Raw genomic sequence first — 24,740 nt, 5'->3', positions numbered from 1 at the left:
AGACCAATCTCATTAGAGGCCAATCCTGCCCTCCCCCCAGCTACTAGCAAACACATTCAAACAACACATTAAAAAAAAAAATTATACTCCATGCTAAAAGTTCTATGTGTTACAATACTCAGGGAATGATTCACTACTAAAAAGGAATCTAGAAATGTAACATATTTCGTTAAATCTAAGATACCACTGATTTTTTAAGATGCATGAATATTTTTTTTACCAAGAAAGAAAAAAATATCAACTGGGGGGCACCTGGGTGGTTCAGTCGGTTGAGCATCAACTCTGTCTCAAGCAGTCTCCCGGCTGAGCACAGAGCCCAACATAGGGCCTGATCTCACGACTCTGAGATCATGACCTGAGCCGAAATCAAGAGTTGGATGCTTAACTGACTGAGCCACCCAGGCGTCCCTCTCTCAAATAAATCTTTAAAAAAAAAAAAAAAAGTTCTCTCTCTCCCTCTCCCTCCTCAAAAAAAAAAATTACATATATATATAAAATCAATTGTAATTATAAGGTAATACTGGCTATAAGCAGCACCCACATTGGGGCGCCTGGGTGGCTCAGTTGGCTGAGCATCTGCCTTCAGCTCAGGTCATGATCCCAGGGTCCTGGGATCGAGCCCTGCGTCGGGCTCCCTGCTCAGTGGGGAGCCTGCTTCTCCCTTTCCCTCTCCCTCTGTTGCTCCCCCTGCTTGTGCTCTCTCTCTGTCAAATAAATAAAATCTTAAAAAAAAAAAAGAAGCACCCTCATATTCAGAGATATTCAAATACAAAAAATAATGTCAGGACTGATAAAATACAGTAACTGACCAGCTTAACAACAGTTTAAGAAGAAAAATCACGTGATAATCTTTACAGATGCTAAAAAGATATGTGACTAAATTCAACACTCATTCTTTTTTTTTTTTTTTTTTAAGATTTTATTTATTTATTCATGAGAGACAGAGAGAAACAGAGGGAGAAGCAGGCTCCCAAGGAGTGGGAAGCCCTATGTGGGACTCGATCCCAGGACCCTGGGATCATGACCTGAGCCAAAGGCAGACACTTAACCATCTGAGCTACCCAGGTGCCCAACACTCATTCTTGATTTAAAAAACTTAATATAATGGGGAAAAAATATATATATTTATCATGTTAAAGAAGAACCCATCAATTAAATTAAAAGTTACTTGAAATAGCATTAAACTATAAGGAAAACATGTTTGTCGGAAAACGATCTTGAATTAAGAATCACCCTCATACTTACATGAAGAAAGCCAATGTGGAGAACACGCCACACGTGTGAAAGGCATGGTTCAACTGCTCTGGCTTAGGGTACACCACGGCGGCGTCAATCATTATCCACCAACCTGTAAAAAACTGGCACAAGAGCCCAAGTCATTAAAATAACACTAACAATGGGCTCAGCATGAAGTTACTTGTTCTTTAATATTCCTATATTTCTACAGACCATATAAATGAAACATATTTCTAGTCTGAGTTCTGGATGTGGAAATATAACAAAATAAGAATCCCTTGTTTACTTACTCTTGATAGCATTTGAGGTGAACTTACCTAATCAAATCTGTGTAACATTCTGAAGTTCTGCTCTCAATGCAAGATAAAAAATTTGTTATCTAGAACAAATTATCTGCTTCTTTTGCCCACCATAATTACATGCACTGAAGCTCTCTCTTTTTTAAAAGATTTTATTTATTTGAGAGAGAGAGAGAGAGAAGGCACGTGCCCAAGAGCGGGGGGAGGGGCAGAGGGAGAGAGAGAATCTCAAGCCAACTCCTGGCTGAGCACAGAGCCCAACACAGGGCCTGATCTCATGACCCTGAGATCATGACCTGAGCCGAAATCAAGAGTTGGATGCTTAACCGACTGAGCCAGTCAGGCGCCCCTGAAGCTCTCTTAACTAACCTCCAGCTAACCAGCTCCTGATTACCTGATGTGTTTCATTCTCTCCAGAGAACATTCCTTCTTAATACACCCAAGCTCTTCTGCATCCACAAATGAGTTGTATGCTTACCAAGGGTTAGCTGTCATGTCTCCAAAACTATTTAAGCCTGCCATAGTTTTGGTTTTTTTTTTTTTAAAGATTTTATTTATTCATTTGAGACACAGAGATACAGAGAGAGAGAGCATGAGCAGGGAGAGAGGCAGAGGGAGAAGGAGAAGCAGGCTCCCTGCTGAGCCAGGAGCCCGATGTGGGGCTCGATCCCAGGACCCTGGAATCATGACCTGAGCCGAAGGCAGATGCTTAACATCTGAGCCACCCAGGCGCCAAGCCTGCCATAGTTTTAATCGATTATGTAGTTTGATTAAATAATGTGTAACTGACTGAACATGAGTTTGTAAAATGTCATGTTTCTCTATAAACTAAACTGAAAAGACTTTGAGAAGCTGCTAAAGAATTTCAAGGACAAATTAAGTGCAGGTGAAATGACCACAAAGAGTAAAAAAAAAAAGTAGAAGCTTCACAATTATCTTTAATTCCTGCTCTGGGTTATTTTTTTTTTTCCTACTGGACTTCAAGTACAGAACTGTATACTGAAAGAGATACGTTTTTTTTAAATGTAATCGATACTGAAATTTGCTTCAGAAACAGGATGATGGACCGCTAACGCAAGACTGGTCGTGATTTGTTTTGAAGCTGGGTTATACGAACATGGGATGAGCAGGGCTCCTTACACTATTCTATTTTTGTTGACTGCATATGCTCCACATGTTTTATAATAAAAAGCTGAAAAAGAAAAAAATGTCCAGAAGAAGATGAAGCAAGAGTTTCCTCCACAGAGTTCTTGGTCTCACTCCCCCTCAGAGCTGCCTCTGGGGATAGGGGGCTGGCATCCCTTCCCTGGAGCACCGCAGGGTTTCAGTTCCAATGCAGCCTTGGGTCCCTACTGCTGTCTACACATCCTGAATCTCGCTGAGTCACAACACTATTGGTTTTCAAGTTCTGAGCCTCTGATGAGCTTACGAGACTTAGACATATTGTATCATTAGCTTAAAAATGCTACTGCTTATGATAATTGTATTATCACTTGAACTGAAGAAAAGATATTAAGCTCAACAAATTTACAAAGTCAAACGAACCCAGGGCCTACCATGTTTTGTTCAGTCATATCTAGAATTCTAATTGTTCATACAAGGTAACATTGAAATAAACAGTTCTGAAAGGGTATTCATGGTCCAAAGGAATCGACATTAATTTTCAGGGCAAAGCATGAGGCAGCAAGGTCACCGACCAGGCTTTTTCCCTTACCAATATGCCTGCCACCACAGAAGCCACGGCATTTCTTCTCTCACTCCAGTCAATACATTCGCATTCTGGCCAACGGAAATTATCGAGGAAGCCTGCCATTTTCACCCTGTAAGCATGGATTTTTCATTAAACTCTGTATTCTACAAATAAAAAGACAAAAAATAATCACTCTGAGGAAATGTTTTTAAGAAGTGAAATATCTCTGCCTTTCTTAAGGTCTTAAACAGAAATTTGCTTTGGGTCCAAACCTAGAGTTAAGGAGAAAAATTAAATACTTCGATGAATACCTATTGACAGGTACGTAGGACTGTGTTGGGACACAAGGGGGAGCTCATTTACCAAATGAGCCTGCTGCTTTTAAAACACGTCTGCAAATTCCTTGGCACTTCCACTTCACTGAGAAATCAATCTATATCCCTCCCCTTGAATTTAGGCCAACAATAAAAACTGGCTGAGCAATAGTAGAGGAAGGGATGCTATGTAACTTCGGCCATACAACTTCTAGGACTAGATAGTAAAACGCAATGCAGCTTGTAGCTGGTTCTCTGGAACACTGGTACCAGAGTTCTGAGTTGCCATGTAAGAAATCCAAGGTCACAATGCTGTGAGGAGACTGGCCCCCAGTTCCCAGCCAACAGCTAGCCTCCCGTGCCAGAGGTGTGAGTAGCCATTTCTAGGTGACTGGCGTGCCAGCTACCGCACCCTGTCTGGTACCCAGACTTCCGGCTTTACCCAACGAAGCCCCAGATATATGGAGCAGAGACACCATCCCAGCTGTCTGTGTCCTTTACCAATTCCTGACCCACAGTAAACCATAGGCATAATAAAATGGCTGTTTTAACTACTAAGTTTTGGAGTTATCAGGAATGCACCAATCGGTAACTAGAAGGAGAAAAATCATGTGCATAAAGAACTATAAGGGTACAACATGTGAGAATTTTCAAAAAAAGTACATTCAGATGAGGTGATCCAGGAACACCTTAAATTCCAAAAAAACTATTTGAAAGCACTGAAGAGTGCTGAAAAGCAGGCAGAAACTGGAGGGAATTTACCCTTGAAAGAAAACACAATGAGTAAGACCCACTTTTATACAGCTTTTTCCACTGAAGAACCCCCTAGCCTCCCACTCCCAGCCCAGTTGAGTCTCTGTGGTGCATCGTGGCTAAAACTTGAGCAAAAATACCATAGTCTTTTTGGTTTGAGGTATAAGAGGATGGAGTTCAGGATTATTAGAGCAGCCGGGAACTGAGAGAGGAAATCTTGGAAAGGGGTGAGTTACAGGAAGGAGCCCCAAACACTTCAATATAAACTCTCTTTAAATATCTGACTAACCCCCCAAACAGAACACCCATGGAGGAAACTCCAAGAAACTCAGCAGGGAAAAAAAAAGATAGCTGGAAGGCTAAAAGAACTAAGAGTTCCCCTGTGCCCACAGCAAGATATTTTAGAGCTTGAGTTCCAAGTCAGAGATCAGTAAACACCTTGGCATTATCCTAATAAGGTGTAAAACCAAGTGTCTATAATTTCAAGGTGATCAGCCAGCATTTCATCCACCTGTTAGAACAAAAACTGACACCCTTCAGATGAAGATAACTGAATTGAGAGTGTCTATAACGTATCATCCACAATGTCTAATATGTAGTAAAAAATTATTAGGCATTCACAGAAGCAGGAACAATGTGATCTATTTTCAAGGAATAAAGAAAAAGAAGTCAATAGAAATAGACCCCAAAATGACTCAGATATTGAAATTAGCAGACAAGGACTTTAAAGCTACCAATATAAACCATTCAAAGACTTAAAGGAACATGGTCCAAATAACTAAACTGATGGAGGATCTCAGTGGACAGATAATTTTTAATGTAAATTTTAAAACTGAAAATTATAATCTTTGAAATTTTAAATTAACTAAATGGCTTTAATAGGAGATTAGAGACAGGAGTAGAAAAGGGTAGTAAACTTGAAGAAAGATCAAAGGAAATTATCCAGTCTAAAGAACAGGGTTTTTTTTTTTTAAGGGATATTTTTTTCTGAGGAATAAAAATGAACAGAGCCTTGGTGAACTAAGGATCACCAGTAACTGATCCAATATATGTTTAACTGGGTCCCAGAAAAAGACAGAATGAGGAAAAAAAAATATTTGAAGAAATAAGGGCCAATAATTTCCCAAGTTTGGTGATAAATATTAATTTACAAATCCAGGAAGCTCAGCAAATTCCAAAGAGGTTAAACAGAGAAAACATCATAATCAAACTGCTGAAAATCAGAAATAAAAGAAACACTTGACATAGTTTTAGGGGGAAAAAATCAACTTATCATAATGACTGACTTCTCAACAGAGGCCAGGATAGTGAGAAGAATTTCTTTAAGTGCCTTTTTTTTTTTTAAAGTAATCAATCCCAGTATCCAGTGAAAATATTCTTCGGAAGAGAGCATGATAGGGGCGCCTGGGTGGCTCAGTCAGTTAAGCATCCAACTCTTGATTTCAACTCAGGTCATGATCTCAGAGTTGTGAGATCAGGCCCCTGAGCTGAGCATGGAGCCTGCTTAAGATTCTCTCCCTCTGCTCCTCCCCCCACAGCTAGTGCACTCTCTCTTTCTCTCTCAAAATAAATATTTTTTAAAAGGGAGCATGACAGTCATTCTACTACCTATCTACCCAAGAGAAATAAAAAGACACACGTACACAAAAACTTGAACACAGATGTTGACAGCAACATTAGTCACACTAGCCAAGAAGTATAGCAATCCAACATATATCAACTGATGAACGGATACATAAAATGTGGCATATCATACAATGGAATACAGATTCAGTGATAAAAGGGAATGAAGTACTGACACATGCCACAACAGAGAGGAATCTCAAACACATTATGCTAAGTGAAAGACATGAGACCACATCTTGTATGATTCCATTTATGTGAAATGTCCAGATGAGGCAAATCTATAGACAGAAAATAAATGTGTGGTTGCCTAGTGACAGTGGAGGAGAGTGGAATAGGGAGTCACTGCTAATGGGTACAAGGTTCTAAAATTAGACTGTGGTCAGACCATCATAGGGGAAGGGAAGAGAGAGAGAGATCAAGAAATAGACTCTTAACTACAGAGAACAAACTGATGGTCACCAGAGGAGAGGTGGGTGGGGGGAAAGGTGAACTAAGTGATGGGGATTACAGAGGGCACTTGTCTTGATGAGCACTGGATGTTGTATGGAAGTGCTGAATCACTAAATTGTACACCTGAAACTAATAGTACACTGTATGTTAAAGAAAGAATATAAATAAAAACTTAAAAAAAGAAAATAAGAATGTGGTGATGATTGCACAACCCTAAATATACTAAGAAAACATTGAATTGTACACTTAAAATAGGTGAATGTTATCATATGTACATCTCAATAAAGTTTTTTTTATAAAAATGAGGATAAAATAAAAATATTTTCAGGTAAACAAAACTGAGATAATTCATCACTAGATCTGCACTAAAAATAATGCTAAAGGAAATTCTTCAGGCTGAAGGGAAATGACACCAGACGAATCTCAGATCTGCAGGGAGAAATGCAGAAAACCAGAAATGATCAATATGTGGGTAAACAGACAATCTTTTCTTCTTTTACTTAAAAGATAACTATGTAAAACAAAAATTAGAACTGTATAGCATGTCCACAAAGATGAACTTATTTCTAAACAGTATATCTTCAAATAATATGCTTAAATATGGATTCAGGTGAAATACCTCTAAATTTAATGTGTCCAATTATTCTGAAAAATAAATACAATTTATTACAATAAATTATACATTATAATTTATTATAAATACAATATATTATAGAAGGTCCAAACACTGGAAACATAGGCTGGGAGACGATATTTGCAAAACAAATATCTGACAAAGGATTTGGATCTATAATATAGAAAGAACTAAACATTAGTAATAACAAGATAAAATATAGGCAATAAAAAGTACGTAAGACTTGGGCGCCTGGGTGGCTCAGTTGGTTAAGCGACTGCCTTCAGCTCAGGTCATGATCCCTGGGTCCTGGGATCGAGTTCCTCATCGGGCTCCCCTTGCTCTGCGGGGAGCCTGCTTCTCCCTCTGCCTCTGCCTGCCACTCCCCCTGCTGTGAGCTCGCTCTCTCTTTCTGTCAAATAAATAAAATCTTATAAAAAAAAGTACAGAAGACTTGAGCAAACTTGAAATAGGCAAAAGACCTAAAAAGACAATGACAAGAAGCACATAAAAAGGTATTCAACATTGTCAGGCATCAGGGAAGTGCAAATTAATGAAATATAACATCTCACATCCACTAGAACAGCTAAAATTTAAAAGATTGACAACTCTAAATGTGGGTGAGGTTGTAGAACAAGTGGAAATCTCATATATTTCTGGTGGCAGTTTCTTATAAAGTTAAAAATAAACCTCCCTATAACCCAGCAATTCTATTCCTAGGTATTTGCCAAGGGAAGTAAAAACACATATCCATGCACAAAAATGACTTAGAGAAGAAAGTTTTTAGCAGTTTTATTCATAATAGCCCCAAACTGAAACAATCTAAATGCTCATCAACAGATGGATGGATAAACAAGTTATGATCGAGGGGTGCCTGGGTGGCTCAGTTGGTTAAGCATCTGCCTTCAGCTCAGGTCATGATCCCGGGATCCTGGAATCAAGCCCTGCATCGGGCTCCCTATTCAGCGGGAAGCCTGCTTCTCCTCTCCCTCTGCTCCACCCCCACCCCTGCTTATGCTCTCTATCTCTTGCTCTCTCTCAAATAAATAAAATCTTTAAAAACAAAAAACAAGTTATGATTGATTCATACAATGGAATACTGTTCCGCAAGAGAAAAGGATGAACTGATATATACAACCACACAGAAAAAAAAAAGTAAGCCCTCAAAGACATGATTTAAGTGAAAGAAGGCGGACACAAAAGAGTACATGCTGGGGGCACCTGGGTGCTCAGTTAAGCATCTGCCTTCAGCTCAGGTCATGATCCCGGGATCCTGGGATCAAGCTCCGTATGGGGCTCCCTGCTCAGCGAAGCCTGCTTCTCCCTCTCCCACTCCCCCTGTGTGCGTGCGTGTGTGTGTGTGTCACTCTCCCTGTCAAAAATAAATAAATAAAATCTTAAAAAAAAAAAGAGTGTGTGTGTATGCTGTATAATTCCATTTAAATGCAGCTTAAGAAGAAGTAAAATTAGTCGACAGTCTCAGAAATCAGAACAGTGCTTGCCTACAGGGGGTAAGGACTGACTACAAGGGAACTTTTGGGGGGGGGCAGTGACGGAAATGTTCTATATCTTAATTGGGATAATGGTTATACAGGTACATACATTATCAAAAGTCACTGAAGTGTACACTTGAGACCTGTGTATTTTACAGTATGTAAATTTTACTCACAAAATGTTTTTAGAAGTTTATCATTCAGATATGCTTTAGCTACACTGAAGTCCTGCACATTTTATCACTATTCTGCAGATATAATAATGAATTATCATCAAAGATTAAATATTAACTAGTTAATAGGAAGGGAAGGTCACTATGAATTTAAGACAATGTCTGAAGTTAAGTCTTATTTCCAATTATAAAATTCATTTCCCATATATTAACCTAATTATAAATAGTTCTAAAGTAGAAAATATATAGCTATTTGCATACAATGATTTCTGAAATGTCATGATCTCCTCTCTTCTGGGGCTTAAACTGGAGGGTCAGGGATGGAGTGAGGCAGAGAAACATCGAAGTAATACAAATAATTACTATGGAGGAAACGTGCAGGATCCTAACAGGGAATAAAGGGGAGACCTGTTTTAGAAAGGGTGATTGGGGGGCGCCTGGGTGGCTCAGATGGTTAAGCGTCTGCCTTTGGTTTGGGTCGTGATCCCCACATCGGGCTCCTGGCTCTGCAGGGAGCCTGCTTCTCCCTCTGCCTCTCCCTCCTGCTCGTGCTCTCTCTATATCTCTGTGTCTCGAATGAATAAAAATCTTTAAAAAAAAAAAAAAAGGGTGATTGGGGAAAGCCTCTATGAAGAGGTAACTTACACTTGCTAAAATCTTAAAACATACTAAAATTTAAAAGCTGAGTAAAGTTAATTAGATTAAGAAGCAACAAAAGAGATTGAGGAGGGCAAGGGAAAATTATATACAAAGCCCCTAGGTCCCTTTGGTACCAGCAAGGAAGAATTAGCTGGTACCAAAGAGATTCAGGACACAGTAAGTTAGTGGAGCAGGTTGGCTTGGAATAAGTTTGGAGAGCGACAGATAAGGCTGGATCACAGATTAACCCTGACCTCGTGAAGGATTTGGGTTTCACAGCCCTAACAGGAAACCAGACGAAGAGCTTTAAGGTGAAAAGGAGCCAAGGCCACCAGGAGCCCAGTCGCTATGGTAAACATTTAGGAGAGGAAAGGGAGGGAGAAGGCTAGTCTATTAAGAACGAACCCTCTCAACTGGGAAGAATGCCTTTCACAGGAGTTTTATTGTTGATAGTCACCAAAAGATAAGCATATTTTATCATGACACCATGTTGATTTAACATAAACTGACAATACTCCGAACACTGGCTCCCTGGCTTAAAGTGGAAACAAGTACACAATACTTAATACAAGATAACAAGCCTTTGGAGACTCAATGAAGGCAAAGAATACTCGGAGAAAACCTAAATGTTCAATGATAGAATAAATAGTTCAGTAAAATAGTTTACTTAATGCAAACGTTAAAAATCTATTTCTGAAAAACATTTAATGGCACAAGTAAATCGTAATGGTTAATACTACGTGAAAAAAGTAGGTTATTAAAACTGTATGTATAGCATTATTTCCTTTTTCGAAAAAAGAACTACCAATCTACATATAAAAACACATACATAAGTAGAAATACCAGAAGAACAAACACCAATACTTTTATAATATTATTATATATATGGGTGATAGGATCGCGTGTTTGTTTTGTTTTTTGTCTATTTTCAAAGTTTGCAACTCTTAGCATGAATTACTTTTTAAATACCAAAATTTCGAAAGTTTCAAAAGTTATTATAATTAACATAATGAAGTGCTGATTCTTCTTGCCTGTTGAGAAACTTCTTTGTACAATGTAATATGTCTGTAACTGCTTTTAATAAACTCAGGACTTTTTTGAGGTCAAGCAAATTATTGGTAGGTTCTCCCACAAAACTGACCCTGGTACCAAGTGAAAACAAAACAAAACAAAACATAATTAGTGAACTGAACTAATGGATTACTGGTCCAACCCACAAGTCTTGTAATATATTAGATAGCAATTATTCCCATTACTAAGAGAGGCAACTCTTTATAAAAGGGAATAGGAATCCTTTTCAGAGGGCATTTTAAATGACTCAACTGTCAAAATTTCATTTCCAAAAACTCAGTTTAGGAAACCCAAGGACACTTGCAAAAGCAAGAGGAGAAAACAACTACACACTTCAACATACAAACACAGTCTGAGAAATTTCTGTATGCATCAAAGTCCCAAATAACATCTAATTCAGAAATGTTCCCATTAATCAAATTTCTGCACTACCATCTGTCTGTTCTGCCATCTCTCCACTAGTTGTTAAATGCTACTAGTGTGAGGCACTGAGTATATAAAAACGATTAAGGCAATCAATGTAGAGAATAGTCTAGTTAGGAACATTGTCAGAACATTGTAATTGCATTGCAATATGGGCCATAACACACATACATTATGAGCTGTAGTGTAAAAGTGCTACAACAGAAATGTGAAATAAAGTGTCAAAGGACAGTATTTGCCAGGAAGAGCTGAGGGAAGTTTGACAGAGGAAGAGCAAACTTAGCTGGGTTTTGAAGCATGAATAAGAGTTTGGCAGATGAAAAAGAAGGAAGAAAATTCTGGGCTTGTAAGTAGGGAAATGACAAGATCATCTCTGTAATTTAGGAAGATAATGCTGGCAGCAACTGTGTGGAGGAGGGACTGAAGAGAAATGTTAGCCACCTGCCCTCATTCCAGACAGGGGGGGAATAAGGATGCACACGGAAGCCACACCGGTACAAGCCAAAGAAACGGTTTTTATTTGAGGACTACCAAAGGGGCATTATCAATAGGAAGGGAGAAGCTAAGAATGACAATGGCTGGATGCCTGGTGCATGGTGAGACACCATTAGCCAAAACAGGAAAGGGAGAATGGAAGAGGAGAATCTGAGCATAAGGTATTTGAAAGGACTAAAGAATATTCAGGTAGAAAATACCCAAGACAGATGTACAGGAACCACTGAAAGAGTGGCTTAAGACAGAAATACAGATTAGAAGCTCACAGTAATTCAGTGGTAATTGAAGTCACAGGGCAGTTAAGGTATCTCAGGAGAAGATGTGGAGGAGGACTGAAGACTGATTCAGTGTTCGTCTCTGACTGCTGTCCTTTCTGCCTTGAATTACTGTATGCAGGCACTAGAGCAGACCTATGGATATGATGGCACTGAATCAGCCCAAAATTCTAGAGCATGTACTGAATATTTACAGAACACCTCCTACGAGCAAGGCAGGGTGGGGAAAATAAAGATGAATAAAACAGCCCTCATCATCAGATTTATAAACTAGCAATCAATTAACATTTTGTTACATTAAATTATAATTTGTATCATTAAAAAATCCATTACAGGGCGCCTGGGTGGCTCAGTTGGTTAAGCGACTGCCTCCGGCTCAAGTCATGATCCTGGAGTCCCTGGATCGAGTCCCGCATCGGGCTCCCTGCTCGGCAGGGAGTCTGCTTCTCCCTCTGACCCTCCCCCCTCTCATGTGCTCTCTCTCATTCTCTCTCAAATAAGTAAATAAAATCTTAAAAAAAAAAAAATCCATTACAAAAAAAACAGATGAACAAAATAAAAAACAAAATATAAATACCATTCAAGATCCTACGTCTACATAGCCAGAGCAGAACAAGTTGACTTAAATGAAACAAAAATAAAAGCTCTGTCTTCCCCACTCTTAGCAGTACTACTATTAGTTACAGGATGTGTACGGGTGTTACGCGCTTTACAGACCACTCCAGTCCATCCTCAGAAAAACCCTGTTCACGGGACTATTGCCTTCAATCCTCACAAATGCTCTAAGGCAGTCCCTGATATTATCTCCTATTACTGAAAAGGTTTAGAGAATGGTTAACACCACTAGCAAGGAGGAAAGCTGGGATCGCCAGTGAAGTTCCTTCAGATCTATCCCAAAAGTCTGTGCTTATGACCATTACAACACTATACTGCCACCCATCATCAGAGACATTCACAGTATTTCCCCCACTTCAGGTTTCATAAAGAGAAAATTATTGTTCCGCTGCCTGTGGTGAGGAGACCAAGAAGAACAAGATAGAAGAGGAACAGACTGAATTTAGAGGAACTCTGTGATCATCTGGAAATAGAAGAAAGCAGTCCGATGAGGTCTACAATGATTGTGGTGATTGCTGCTGATTCAAATCTTGCCAAAGGAGTATGAGGAATAGCTTTTCTTCTTGGTTTGCTATAAACCTGGTTTCTAGACACTCACAGTGTGAATATTTTATAGGCCTTAAAATCCAACAGCATGAATTATTCAGAGATGTAAGTACTTCTGGAAAAGACGTTTTACATACTTTATCTCAGGGAAGGCTTATTTGCCTTCTGACCTATAAATCACATATAACAAGAATAAAATGTAGTAAGTACAACCAACTGTGGTAAAAGACTTAAATCTAAAACCAAAGTAAAGGACAGGGAGCATAGATTTTTTTCAAGAGACTTTAATTTTGTAACTATATAATCTCCCCCAGTAATATCCTTGTTAACAACTTTTAATTATTCAAAATGTGGGTTATTGGCAAATCCTCCCCTCCACTACTTCTCTATACAGTTGATTCGCAGACTGAAATAGCAATCCCAGATCCATACATCCAATTACCTGCAACACATCCCCTGGCTGTCTCAAAGTCACCTCAAAAATCAACATATCGGGACCTGAGTTCATGATCTCCTCCTCCAAACCTAATCCCCTTCCGGGATTCCCTACAATGAATGAATCATCATTCATCCAGCTTTACAAGCCAGAAACCCAGGTGTCATCCCTGCTTTTTCTTTCTTCCCTCTCACATCCAATGCATCACCTGAGTATGCCTCCTAACTTTGCTCCACCTCCACCACCACCTGACCCGAGTACTGTCCAACTACCACCACCTCCCAACTGATATAGCCACATCCACTCCTGCCCCCATCAATACGTCCTCCAAACTGCAGCTGGAATGACTTTTGTTAAAAAGGCACAAATTTGGTATTTCCCTCCTGCTTAAAACTTTAAAAATTTCCCTCCCATTTCTTTTAAGATAAAGACAAAAGTCTATAGTACAGCCCAGTCCTTACTGGCCCCAGCTTCCTCTTATAACACTCTGTCTCTTTCCTACAGGTATCCTGGTTTCTCTTTAGTACCTCATACCTGCTCATCACCTCATCTAGAACCTGCACACCTCTGTCTGATACCTCTCCATTCCCAGCTCACCTCGTTAATGTCTACTCACACTACAGAGGTCAGCTTAGCTATCACTTTTTCACTCAAATATCAGCTTTCCCTTCCTCAGTGAATGTTTATTTACAATGTCTATAACATACCAGGTACTGGACACATCAATGAACAGATAAAAAGTACTGTCTATATGGAGCTTGGTGGGGGAGGGAACAATAAACATAATTTTTTAAGTAAATGATATACCATGTTAGAAAGTAATTAAGTGTCATGGGGAAAAAAAACAAGCAGAGTAAGGAACATTAGGAGTACAGGCGACAGTGGGGCCAGCTGAAATGTCAAATTGGTGGTCAAGAGAGGCTCCACTGAGCAGGTACTAGCTGAGTGAAGACTTGAAGGTAGGGAGAGAGTTGGCCCTCTGGATATCTGTCAGAGAGAACAACAGCAGGGCGAAGCCCTGAAGGCAGTGTCTGGGTATTACCCAGTGTGGCTGACGCAGAGTGAGTGAGAAGGGAAAGTAGGAGAAAACAAGATCAGAGAGGTAACAGAGGCAAGGAAGGATACTTACAGAGCCTCGGAGGCCACTGTGAGAACTCTGGTTTTTACTGATTGAAATAGAGAGCCATAAGAGAGTGCTTCGCAGAGTGACGTACATTTAAAAGGATCCCTTAGGCTTCTATGGAAGAACAGACTCTAAGGGCTAAGAATGGAAAGAGAGAGACCAGTTCATAGGCTACCAGTTCACAGGCTACTGAAATATCCAAGTGAGAGATGATACTGACTTTCCTGACTTCCTAATTCCCCTAGTATTACATTATTATTCTCATTTTTTGATAAATATTTACCTCCCCTGTAGAGGGTAAGCTCCATGAAGGACAGTCTAAGTCCACTTTCACTCACTGTGGCATTCCCAGAGCCTAGAACAGTGCCTCATGCACACTAGGCTAGGCACTCAAATACTTGCTGAATGACTGACTCTACATAGCTTTCAAAATGTGAAATGCATACATGTTTCATTATCCTGTCATAAAATGAGAGTCAACTTTATACCTAGGTTTATTGAAACTGATAATCTGGGGGCACCTGGGTCGCTCAGGTGGTTAAGCGTCTGCCTTCAGCTCAGGTCATGATCCCAGGGTCCTGGAATCGAGCCTCGCATCAGGCTCCCTGCTCAGCGGGGAGCCTGCCTCTCCCTCTCCCTCTGCCTATCGCTCCCCCTGCTTGTGCTCTCTCTCTTCCCCGTCAAATAAATAAGTAAAATCTTAAGAGGAAAAAAAAAAAGAAATGAAACTGATAATCTGTAAAAGCTGGTAATAAAAAACGTCATTTGGGTGAGGAAAATAAGTTCTGCTGTGACAGTATATTCAAACATATTATTTCTTAAATCATCTTCCTTGCCTTCCCAAGTCCATATTCTGCCAGAATTTTCTCTCTAAAACTCAGACCATTCACTCGTGCCATTCACTCACAAACTTCCAACAGTTAGTGAGATAAATTCCGAAATGTACAGGCTACTTGAAATCTTTCCATAACACAGCCTTCTTATCTCCTGCTATCTTGACATTATACCTAAAGCCACACAGAGACGGAAGGGGGAAGGCAGCCAACACTTGTTAAATACCTCCTGTGGGGCAAGCTGCTAAACTGTATATAGCTGTATTTATATTTCATATGTTTATATTTATGTATCTAATTTAGACAAATATATTCAGATATTTCACATATCTAATATAGATGTGTATTACTATATTAGATACCTAATATATAATATGGTCATATATACTATATATCTGATATAATAAACATCTATATTAGATATATGAATTTAATATATACCTATAATATATTTTTTAAAGATTTTATTTTTATTTATTTGACAGAGAGAGACACAGCGAGAGAGGGAACACAAGCAGGGGGAGTGGGAGAGGGAGAAGCAGGCTTCCTGCCGAGCAGGGAGCCTAAAGCGGGGCTCGATCCCAGGACTCTGGGATCGTGACCTGAGCCGAAGGCAGACGCTTAACGACTGAGCCACCCAGGTGCCCCATATACCTATAATATTAAACACACACACACACACACACACACACACACACACACACCCTTGGAATGCCCCTTTCATCTACTGTCTACAGGCAAACTTCCAATTCAACCTTCAGGACACACATCAAACATTTCCCTCTCTAGGCGGAATTAGCATAAATGCTTTCATGAGTTTTTGTTTTGCTTTAATAATAGCACATCATGTTGCAGAGCAATTACTTTGTGTGTATGCTTAACAAATGGTATTCAAATAATGTCTAAAAAAAGGGGGAAAAAACCACGAGGAGCCCTGCTTCTAGTACTGGCTCTGACATTCTTTAAGTTGTGACACTGGCCCATGAGACAGGTGGACTAAATCAGCAGTTCCCAAACACAGGTCTGTGGAACAGTGCCAAGATAACCTCATAGTAACTTGGGAGTTAAAAAAAAAAAAGGTAATTGGGACCCCTCCCCCAAAGATCATAAAGTCAAGAGTAATGCCAAGTTACCTATTTTTTAAAAATTCCCAGGTTAAAAAAAAAACAAAACACCAAACTTCCCACGTAAACCATAGGAATCACTACACCAAATTCACTCAAGGTTCCCTTCCACTGCTAAGATTCTAAGCAGCACCATCTAGACTGTAATGAAACAGTCTCTAAGAGCAATATGAGCCAGAAACTTCATAGGATTTCAACTATGTCAAATCCATTGATAATTAATTTCAACTATGTCAAAACATACAATTAACAAACCAAATGAAATGTACAAACCTTCGCTGATTCTAATTTCAAAAAAAAATTTTTTAAGGCAGTCTGGGCCACATGGGGAAATTTGAATACAGGTCAGACATTAAAAGACATTACAGAATTATTTTCTTGGGTATGATAATGGTAGAATTGTGGTTATGTAAGAGAATGATCTTGTTTTTAGAAGACAAATGCTTACATATTTAGGGGCTAAGTGTCAATGTCAGCAACATACTATCACATGATTAAGCAAAGAAAAAAAATAAAGCAAACAGGGCAAAATGTTGAATGCACTGTTTAACTTTGCTATATATTTACAATTTTCTGTAATAAAAAAGTTGAAAAAAAAACAGGAAGGCTTACTATCATGAATTGCAACCTAAACTCAGATAACAGCTACATAAAACAAGAGCTGCTCCAGCCATAGCAATATTCCACTCACTCTCTGAGACCATGTTTACCCAGGCTCTCCAGCAGAGCCCTACTGAGGCACCTTTACATCCTCTGGGATTGCTCAGTAAATGCCCTCCTCCCCAGTTCAGAGAAACTGGCTCCAGGGTCACAGCTCCCAACCCACACAGATGAAAGGGAACCCTCTTTGCAAGCATTGCTGGGAAAGCAAAGGTATTTCAATGAGTTCAGAAAAGATCTACAGTAAGAATATTCCTAAAAGGCTCAAAGGACGTGGACACCTTGAAGTACCAATTACCATCTTTCAGCATTAACCACACAGAGGCAGCAAAAAGGACGGGCTTTGAGGGCACTTGGCTAACTCAGGTGGTAAAGCGGGCAACTCTGGATCTCAGGGTTGTGAGTTCAAGCCCCACATTGGGCACAGAGCTTACTTTAAATAAATAAGTAAGAAGAAAAAAAGAAAAGTACAGGCTTTGGAAGTGAGCACTGGCTTGGGCCCATTCCCACATCCAGCCTCTTCCCAGCTGTGCCTACTTGGCCAGGTTCATGTATCCATTCTACTCTTCAGGGAACAGTTGCTGTGTACCAGCACTATGAGTTTTAAATTTCCCTAGGCTATGGTTTTCTCGTATGTAAACTGGAGTGATGACAGCACCCCTCTCAGAAAGTGAGAATTTTTTTAAAGAGTCTATTTCGTTATTTGATAGATAGCACAGGTGCGCATGAGCACAAGCAGGGGGAGTAGCGGAGGGAGAGGGAGAAGCAGGGAGTAGCAGAAGGAGAGGGAGAAGCAGGCTCCCCACTGAGCAGGGAGCCCGACGCAGGGCTCAATTCCAGGACTCTGGGATCATGACATGAGCCAAAGGCAGACGTTTAACTGAATGAGCCACCCAGGCACCCCAGAAAGTGAGAATTAATAATAATAGCTGTGTCCAGCATGTATGACCATTCTATACCACAAGCATTCCCTACCAAAAAGAAGGTGCACATACATATGACTGCTTTGTGGCGAACACTCTGTTCCTGGCAATACTGTTACGACTCATCCGTCCAGAAAAACTTATTGCTTGAGGTGGTGATAGCAGATTGCACATAAGCATCTCATTTTGCTCCGCCCTGAAGCTTCACTAAAACTACAATAAAGGGAGTTTTTTTTTTTTAAAGATTTTATTTATTTATTTGAGAGAGAGAGAATGAGAGAGAGCACATGAGAGAGGGGAGGGTCAGAGGGAGAAGCAGACCCCCCACCGAGCAGGGAGCCCGATGCGGGACTCGATCCCGGGACTCCAGGATCATGATCTGAGCCGAAGGCAGTCGCTTAACCAACTGAGCCACCCAGGCGCCCCAAGGGAGTTTTTAAAAAGTCATAAAGTCCTAATGATATGGAGAACAGAAGAGGAGACAAGAGCGATGAAATTCTGAAAGCTGGAAAGCAGATGGGCAGTGGTGACTGAGTTAGCACAGCCAAGAAAGCTGAATTCCCAAGCCAGCAGTAGGGAGAGCTGAAAACCAACCCAGGAAAGACCTGGGGGAAGCAGTTATAAAGTTAAATCCCAGGGTGACTGGGTGGCGCAGTCGGTTAAGCGTCTGACTCTTGATTTCAGCTCAGGGACATGATCTCAGGGTTGTGAGATGGAGCAAAGAGTTGGGCTCCATGCTGGGCCTGGAGCCTGCTTAAGATTCTCTCTGCCCCTCCCCCTCCCTCTCTAAAAAAAAAAATACTGGAAGGAGATAACAATGGAGCACTAACTTCAAAATTCTGAAGGAAAATTATTTTCAACTGAAATTCTATTACCAGAAAAAGTATCAATGAAGTATGAGTATTAAGAGTCAAGACATATTCAGACAGGCAAGGTCTCCAAAAAATGTAACTCTTCTTGTCAAGAAGCTACTAGAGTTTGAGCACCACTCGAGAGAATAAATCAATAAAAGAGAATACAGGATACGAACTTCCAGTTATAAAATAAATAAGTTGGGAGATGACAAGTATAGCATAGGGAATAGAGTTGATAATATGTTGTATGGTGATGGATGGTTGCTACACTTATTGTGGCAAGCACTGAGTAATGTACAGAATTGTCAGACCACTCTATTGTGCACCTGAAACTAATGTAACCTTGTATGTCCTACACTTCAATAATAAAAATATTTCTTAAAAGGGAGAGAATCCAGGATACAGGAAAGATCGGACACAGGAGAACTAAAGAGAATCCAGCTGTGCCCCAGACAAGGAGGATAACCAGGCCAGACTGAAGTAGTTGGATTAACTCGAGACAGACATGTCCCAGCTGCTATGCCAGCTTTTTTTTTTTTTTTTTTAAGATTTTATTTATTTATTCAACAGAGAGAGACACAGCGAGAGAGTGAACACAAGCAGGGGGAGGGGGAGAGGGAGAAGCAGGCTTCCCGCGGAGCAGGCAGCCCGATGCAGGGCTCCATCGATCCCAGAACCCTGGGATCATGACCTGAGCCGAAGGCAGACGCTTAACGACTGAGCCACCCAGGCGCCCCTGCTATACCAGCTTTTTAACCTGACGACTGAATGCCCCGAAACCTGGCCCAGATTCCTATCTGTACTCAGCTGGGCTTGGCTTGATCTTGATCATATGATGATACAGTTCTTGCTCCCCTTCCAAGCCCTGCAGCTGCATCAGCACAGGCCACTCGCTTCCTCCACAGAAAGGTTCTGCTTTGACTGACCCTGGTAACTGCAGGCAGGCCACGTGAGCTAAAAAAGCAGAAAATACAGAGTAGCTCACTCTCTCATTTCTGCTGTCCTTCCAGTACAGGCAGATCTCAGAGATATTATAGATTCGGTTACAGACCGCAGCAATCAAGTGAATATCCTCGTAAAATTAGTCGAATGAATTTTTTTTTGTTTCCCAAGTGCTTATGAAAGCTATGTTTACACGATATTGTGGCCTGTTAAGTATGCAAGAGCACTATGTCTAAGAAAACAATGCACATACTTTAATTTAAAAACACTTCACTGCTAAAAATTATGTGAAGCATCATATGAGTTTTCAGCAAGTCATGCAGATCACACCATAACAAATATAATAATAAACAAGTTTGAAATATTGCAAGAATTACCAAAATGTGACACAGAGACATGAAGTGAGCAAATGCTGTTGGAAAAAAGGTGCTGACAGGCTTGCTCCATGCAGGGCTGCCACACACCTTCATTTTATTAAATAAATAAATAAATAAATAAATAGATAGATAGATAGATAAATAGATAAATAGATAGATAAATAAATAGATAAATAGATAAATAAATAAATAAGGCAGTATCTGCAAAGCACAATAAAACAAGGTGCCTGTATGTGATCCACACTCGAGCCTTCCAGAAGCCTTTACTGTGGTGAACCCCACTTCCTAGGACTCACTCATAACACTACCCACTAACTTCCTCAGAAAGGCCTCCTATAAACAGCCAGGGAAGGGGAAGCCATTCTGTTCTGTTCATCTTTTCCTGGAAATCTTCATCTAATAGTAACAATAACGTGCTTTCCTTACGTGGTCAGGTCTGGGCTTACAATTATGAAATAAAATTTTAATCTCAAATTTAGAAAGCTCTAGTATTTTCTAATAAGCCTGTTTGGAATTCATCTGCACTCTGGGGAAAATAATTAATAATAAAATTAATAATAACTGTGGCGCCTGGGTGGCTCAGTCGTTAGGCGTCTGCCTTCGGCTCGGGTCATGATCTCAGGGTCTTGGGATCGAGCCCCGCATCGGGCTCCCTGCTCCGCGGGAAGCCTGCTTCTCCCTCTCCCCCTCCCCCTGTTTGTGTTCCCTCTCTCGCTGTGTCTCTCTCTGTCAAATAAATAAATAAAATCTTAAAAAAATAATAATAACTGTAATTAATAATAATTATTTAATGAAAAACCCACTGTTAATAAAGACACAGTTTATAGTCCTGTAAGGTTTAGTTTAACTGGAGAAATTAATAAGGTGTTATGATTTTTCTAGCCTGGTAGAAAAGAATAATCCCAAAGGCATGATGATTTTGTTGCTGTGTGGAATATTAACCAATTATATCTAACTCGGCAATTTTGTTCAGATATTCCTTTCCCTGGGGACTATATATATATATTCCTTAAATTCTCTTAAAACCAGCTTTTCGTGGCACTCTCTATAACAGTTAAATAAAACTCTGAAACATGTTCATTACCTATTTGCGTCAGATCTTAACACTATTCATTCAAAACCAAATATATTGGTTAGGATGTGTGTCTGTTGTGTGTGTGCATTTATGTATATGTGTAAATATATATGTATATGTGTATATTTATGTATATATGTGTAAAGCTTATTTTAAAAAGCAAAAGAAAGATTAACAAATCAGAATAGAGGCTACCTCTGGAAGAAAGATGCAAATGTTTTATTTCTTAATCTGATGGTAGATACAATGATTATAGCAATCATATTCTTTAAATATATATATCATATATGTGTATATAAAATCACGTATTATCATATATATGCAAATATATATATACACACACACGTATGTTTGTATGTTCTACACACTTTTTTTTTGCACCTGGGATACATTTCACAATAAAAGAAACATTTAAAAAAGGGAACAAGAATTTGTTATGACTGGATATTCAAGGTGCTTACCACAGGACAAAGTACACAAAATACGTCTGTTCACAAATCTCTTTCTGAAGGCCTTCTCTATTTATTCCTGCCAAGCCAATCAAATGAATGAATATAACCTTAAAGTCCACACCACTAAGTGGAAACAAGGTTTAAAAATTCACCATTATTTAACCAGGTCCTCGAAATTTTCTTGATCCAGTCTCTAAATATAAAAGGACACACAGATTCTAAGACATGCACTTAAACAAATTTGCTACTGCCTCTAAATTATAAAATCTTCTAAGTTATAAAAACGATTCCTGGTGAAAAGGGCACTCACATTATACTGAAGTACAATAATCTGTTTAAATTATCTACCTGAAACTTATCCTACAGTGGCAAAAGGATTTTCATGCAACAAGGCTTTTAACAGCTAAAATCCAGAAACATCCAAAATGTCCATCAGTACAGGACCAATAAAACATATTAAAGTACACCTAAATAAAGGCATACTATGCAGCATTTTAAAAATGAGGTAGGTCCACACATACACATATGGAAATGTGTCCTGATATTATTATAAGTCAACTGCCCAACAGTTATGGGATGATCTCTTCCTAGGGACTGGAACTGAAGATCTAGAGGATGAAAAGTGAACAAGGAATTCCCACTTTTTACTTGATACACTTTCGTGCTGTTTGAACTTTTCACTTGATACTCTTCTGTAACGTTAAATTTTTTTTTACAACCTAGATATATTATTGTTATCACTTAAAAGCAGCAAATAAGGATAAACTAATCAGATAAATGTTCTACCTTGGACTCCATAAGTGAATTCATTAAGACCGGCCAGTTAGAGCTGCGGTAATCCTAGTGGCAGAGGATGGGGGTTGGGTGGGGACGGGAGGGCGTGTCTCCGGAGGAGGAAAACGACATCCTCAGGCTGCTCTCATTACACCTGCTTTTCCTGCAGCATCAGTATTCAAGATAACTTTTGGTTTTCATTTTAAGAGCGAAGACTCTTGCAACACTATAATCGGTAAAAATGTTTAACGTGTGTTCTGCGTTTGAAACCTAAGCGGATTTGAAACACGAGAGGACAAGTAAGAGACTGAAGATGATGGGGAAAGAAGAGTGACAAGCCCGGGAGTAAGAGCCTTGAGGACTGTTAAGAGAAGGGATTCACGGTACAGGTAGACGAAGAGTGTGAGGGAAGAAGTGGGGCACTCCGAGAAGAGAAACTGTCTTTGAGAGGCACCATGGTGATGACACATTTACTCCAATCGGAGGCGTGACTCCCGCCCCCACAGACAGACAGACATAGACACACACACACGCACACGCTCACCGGGCACTAACAGCAAGAAGGGAGCGAGCACAGTGATCTCACCGCTGCTTTGGCTTTAAAAAGGTCATATTTCCATCTGAGATTAAGCACCTTCAGTGATTAACTCGGAACCCAATTTATTGGTTAAAAACCAAAATGGTTTTCCCCAGCTCAACTACCACTGCCACAGTGGCAATTCTCTGCTGCTGCTTACCTAAAAGGACCCTCCACACTTTACGAGTAATTATCAAAAGAACGCTGCGCCTCGAACATTTCCTCCTCCCACCTCTGTAGCTGACTCTCCTAAGGGCAGGGTCGGCAAAGTCCACAGAACACTGACAGTATTCACAGGAATGGTCCGGAGCACACGAGAGGGGCGACGAAGTACCTGAGTCGCCCCAGACTCCCCGTGCGAGCCGTCCACCGCCTGTCCCCCCTGCCCGTCGCCCTGGGAAGCCGAGAGGCTCGAGATGGGAAGCTTCCAGACCTCCCCAGACCAGCAATGGACGGCCGGGTAACGCGGCGGTGCGGGCGGCCCGGGTCGAGAGCGGATCCCCGCGCGTCACGGCCACAGTCGGCCCGAGGGGACGCGGGCCGGGCCGGAGCGAGCGTCGGAGGTCTCCGGTCCGCAGGCTGGCCCGGCGCTCCGCGGGCCCGTTCCGCCGGGCGGCGCCGGGCGCGGGAGAGGCCGGGCTGGGCGCCGCCGCACCGCGCAGGCCGGGCCGGCCGGGGGCGCCTCTCTGCGCGTGGACGGCGGGCGCGAGCCCCCCGCGCGCCGCGAGACCGGCCGACCGCACTCACCTGGCCTCCCCGACACCCACGCCGACCCCGAGCGCGCGCTCAGAGGAGGTGGCGGCTGCGCCCCGACCCGGCCGGCGTCCACCGCTCCACCGCAGGCCCGGGGAGCCGGGAGCTGACGGCCGGCGCTAGGCTAGAGGGGCCGGCGGGGCGCGGCGCCGTGCGCACCGCAGCGACCAATCGGCACGCAGCAAGTGGCCGAAGGGGCGGGGCGGGGCTCGAGGGGCGGGGCGGGGCGCCAGGGGGCGGGGCTCGAGCACCGCGACTCTGCGGCTCCGGGAGCTGTCGGCTGACTGCTGCGCCTTGGAGTGCGCGGCCGCGTGCACCTGACCCGTAGTGCTGTCTTCCAGACGGCGACTGGGGCCGGGTGCCCACCGCTGCGTTTCTGCTAGCGGACTTCGAGTGCAGCATCCGTGAGCTCACGCGCGCGGGGAGCCCAAGACCAGATGGCAGGGACTTCTTTGCCTATAGGCCCAGCGGCGTTGGCCGCGCGAGCTGCCCACAGTAGGGCACTTGCTCCAGAGAAGGGTTCTGAGGAACTGAAGGTCTGTAGGGATGCCCTTTTCTAATCCCCGCCACTTAGCAATGGAAGCCTGGAAAAGTGAAGTTTCTCATCCAGGGCTACCAACTAGTACTGTTACCCGAGGTAACCAGCACGGTACAACTAGTCTTCTAATTCTGCCTGATGCTTTTTCAGGGATCCACCCAGACTTTTGGCTTCCTTATAGTCAGGTCTCTTCCAGCTGTCTCCTTTCTTTCTTTTTCTTTTTTTATAATTTATTCTTTTAATTTAAATTCAATTAGCCAACACCAACTGTCTCCTTTAAAGACTACATCTTGTGGTGCCGGGCTGGCTCTTTAGGTAAAGCATGCAACTCTTGGGGTCATGAGTTCAAACCCCACCTTGGATGTAGAACTTACTTAATAAATAAGTAAATAGGGGCGCCTGGGAGGCTCAGTCGTTAGGCGTCTGCCTTCGGCTCAGCTCATGATCCCCAGGGGCTCAGGTCATGATCCCAGGACCCCTGGATTACGACCTGAGCAGAAGGCATACGCCTAGCGAGTGAACCACCCAGGTGCCCCTGTAAGATGCCATTTAGTTGTTTGGAGGAAAAGACACTAAATCCAGATACTA

General features: G+C 41.5%; 1 protein-coding gene across 9 annotated transcripts in view; it reads right to left on the bottom strand.

Moving 5' to 3' along the window:
• The window catches only part of TMEM50B (transmembrane protein 50B), a 51,378-nt gene extending 27,603 nt beyond the window's left edge, over positions 1-23,775 (bottom strand). Inside the window, exons 1-3 of one of the 9 annotated variants that reach the window (XM_064579295.1) lie at positions 23,609-23,775; positions 3,250-3,355; positions 1,246-1,358 (exon numbers count right to left, since the gene is read on the bottom strand). In XM_064579295.1, the coding sequence (XP_064435365.1) occupies positions 1,246-1,358; positions 3,250-3,348 (212 nt within the window). In that variant the 5' untranslated portion in view covers positions 3,349-3,355; positions 23,609-23,775. Of the gene's footprint in view, positions 1-1,245; positions 1,359-3,249; positions 3,390-23,021; positions 23,176-23,195; positions 23,546-23,608 lie in introns of those variants that run through there. The other 8 variants (XM_064579287.1, XM_045902528.3, XM_064579319.1 and 5 more) reach the window with 8 other exon arrangements.
• Positions 23,776-24,740: the final 965 nt, after the last annotated feature.

The sequence above is a fragment of the Mirounga angustirostris genome, unplaced genomic scaffold (genome assembly GCF_029215605.1).
Source record: "Mirounga angustirostris isolate CCGP_5_RB_7025 unplaced genomic scaffold, mMirAng1.0.hap1 SCAF_1, whole genome shotgun sequence".
In the NCBI taxonomy this organism is placed as follows: Eukaryota; Metazoa; Chordata; class Mammalia; order Carnivora; family Phocidae; genus Mirounga; species Mirounga angustirostris.
This window is presented reverse-complemented; position numbering and strand designations above follow the sequence as displayed.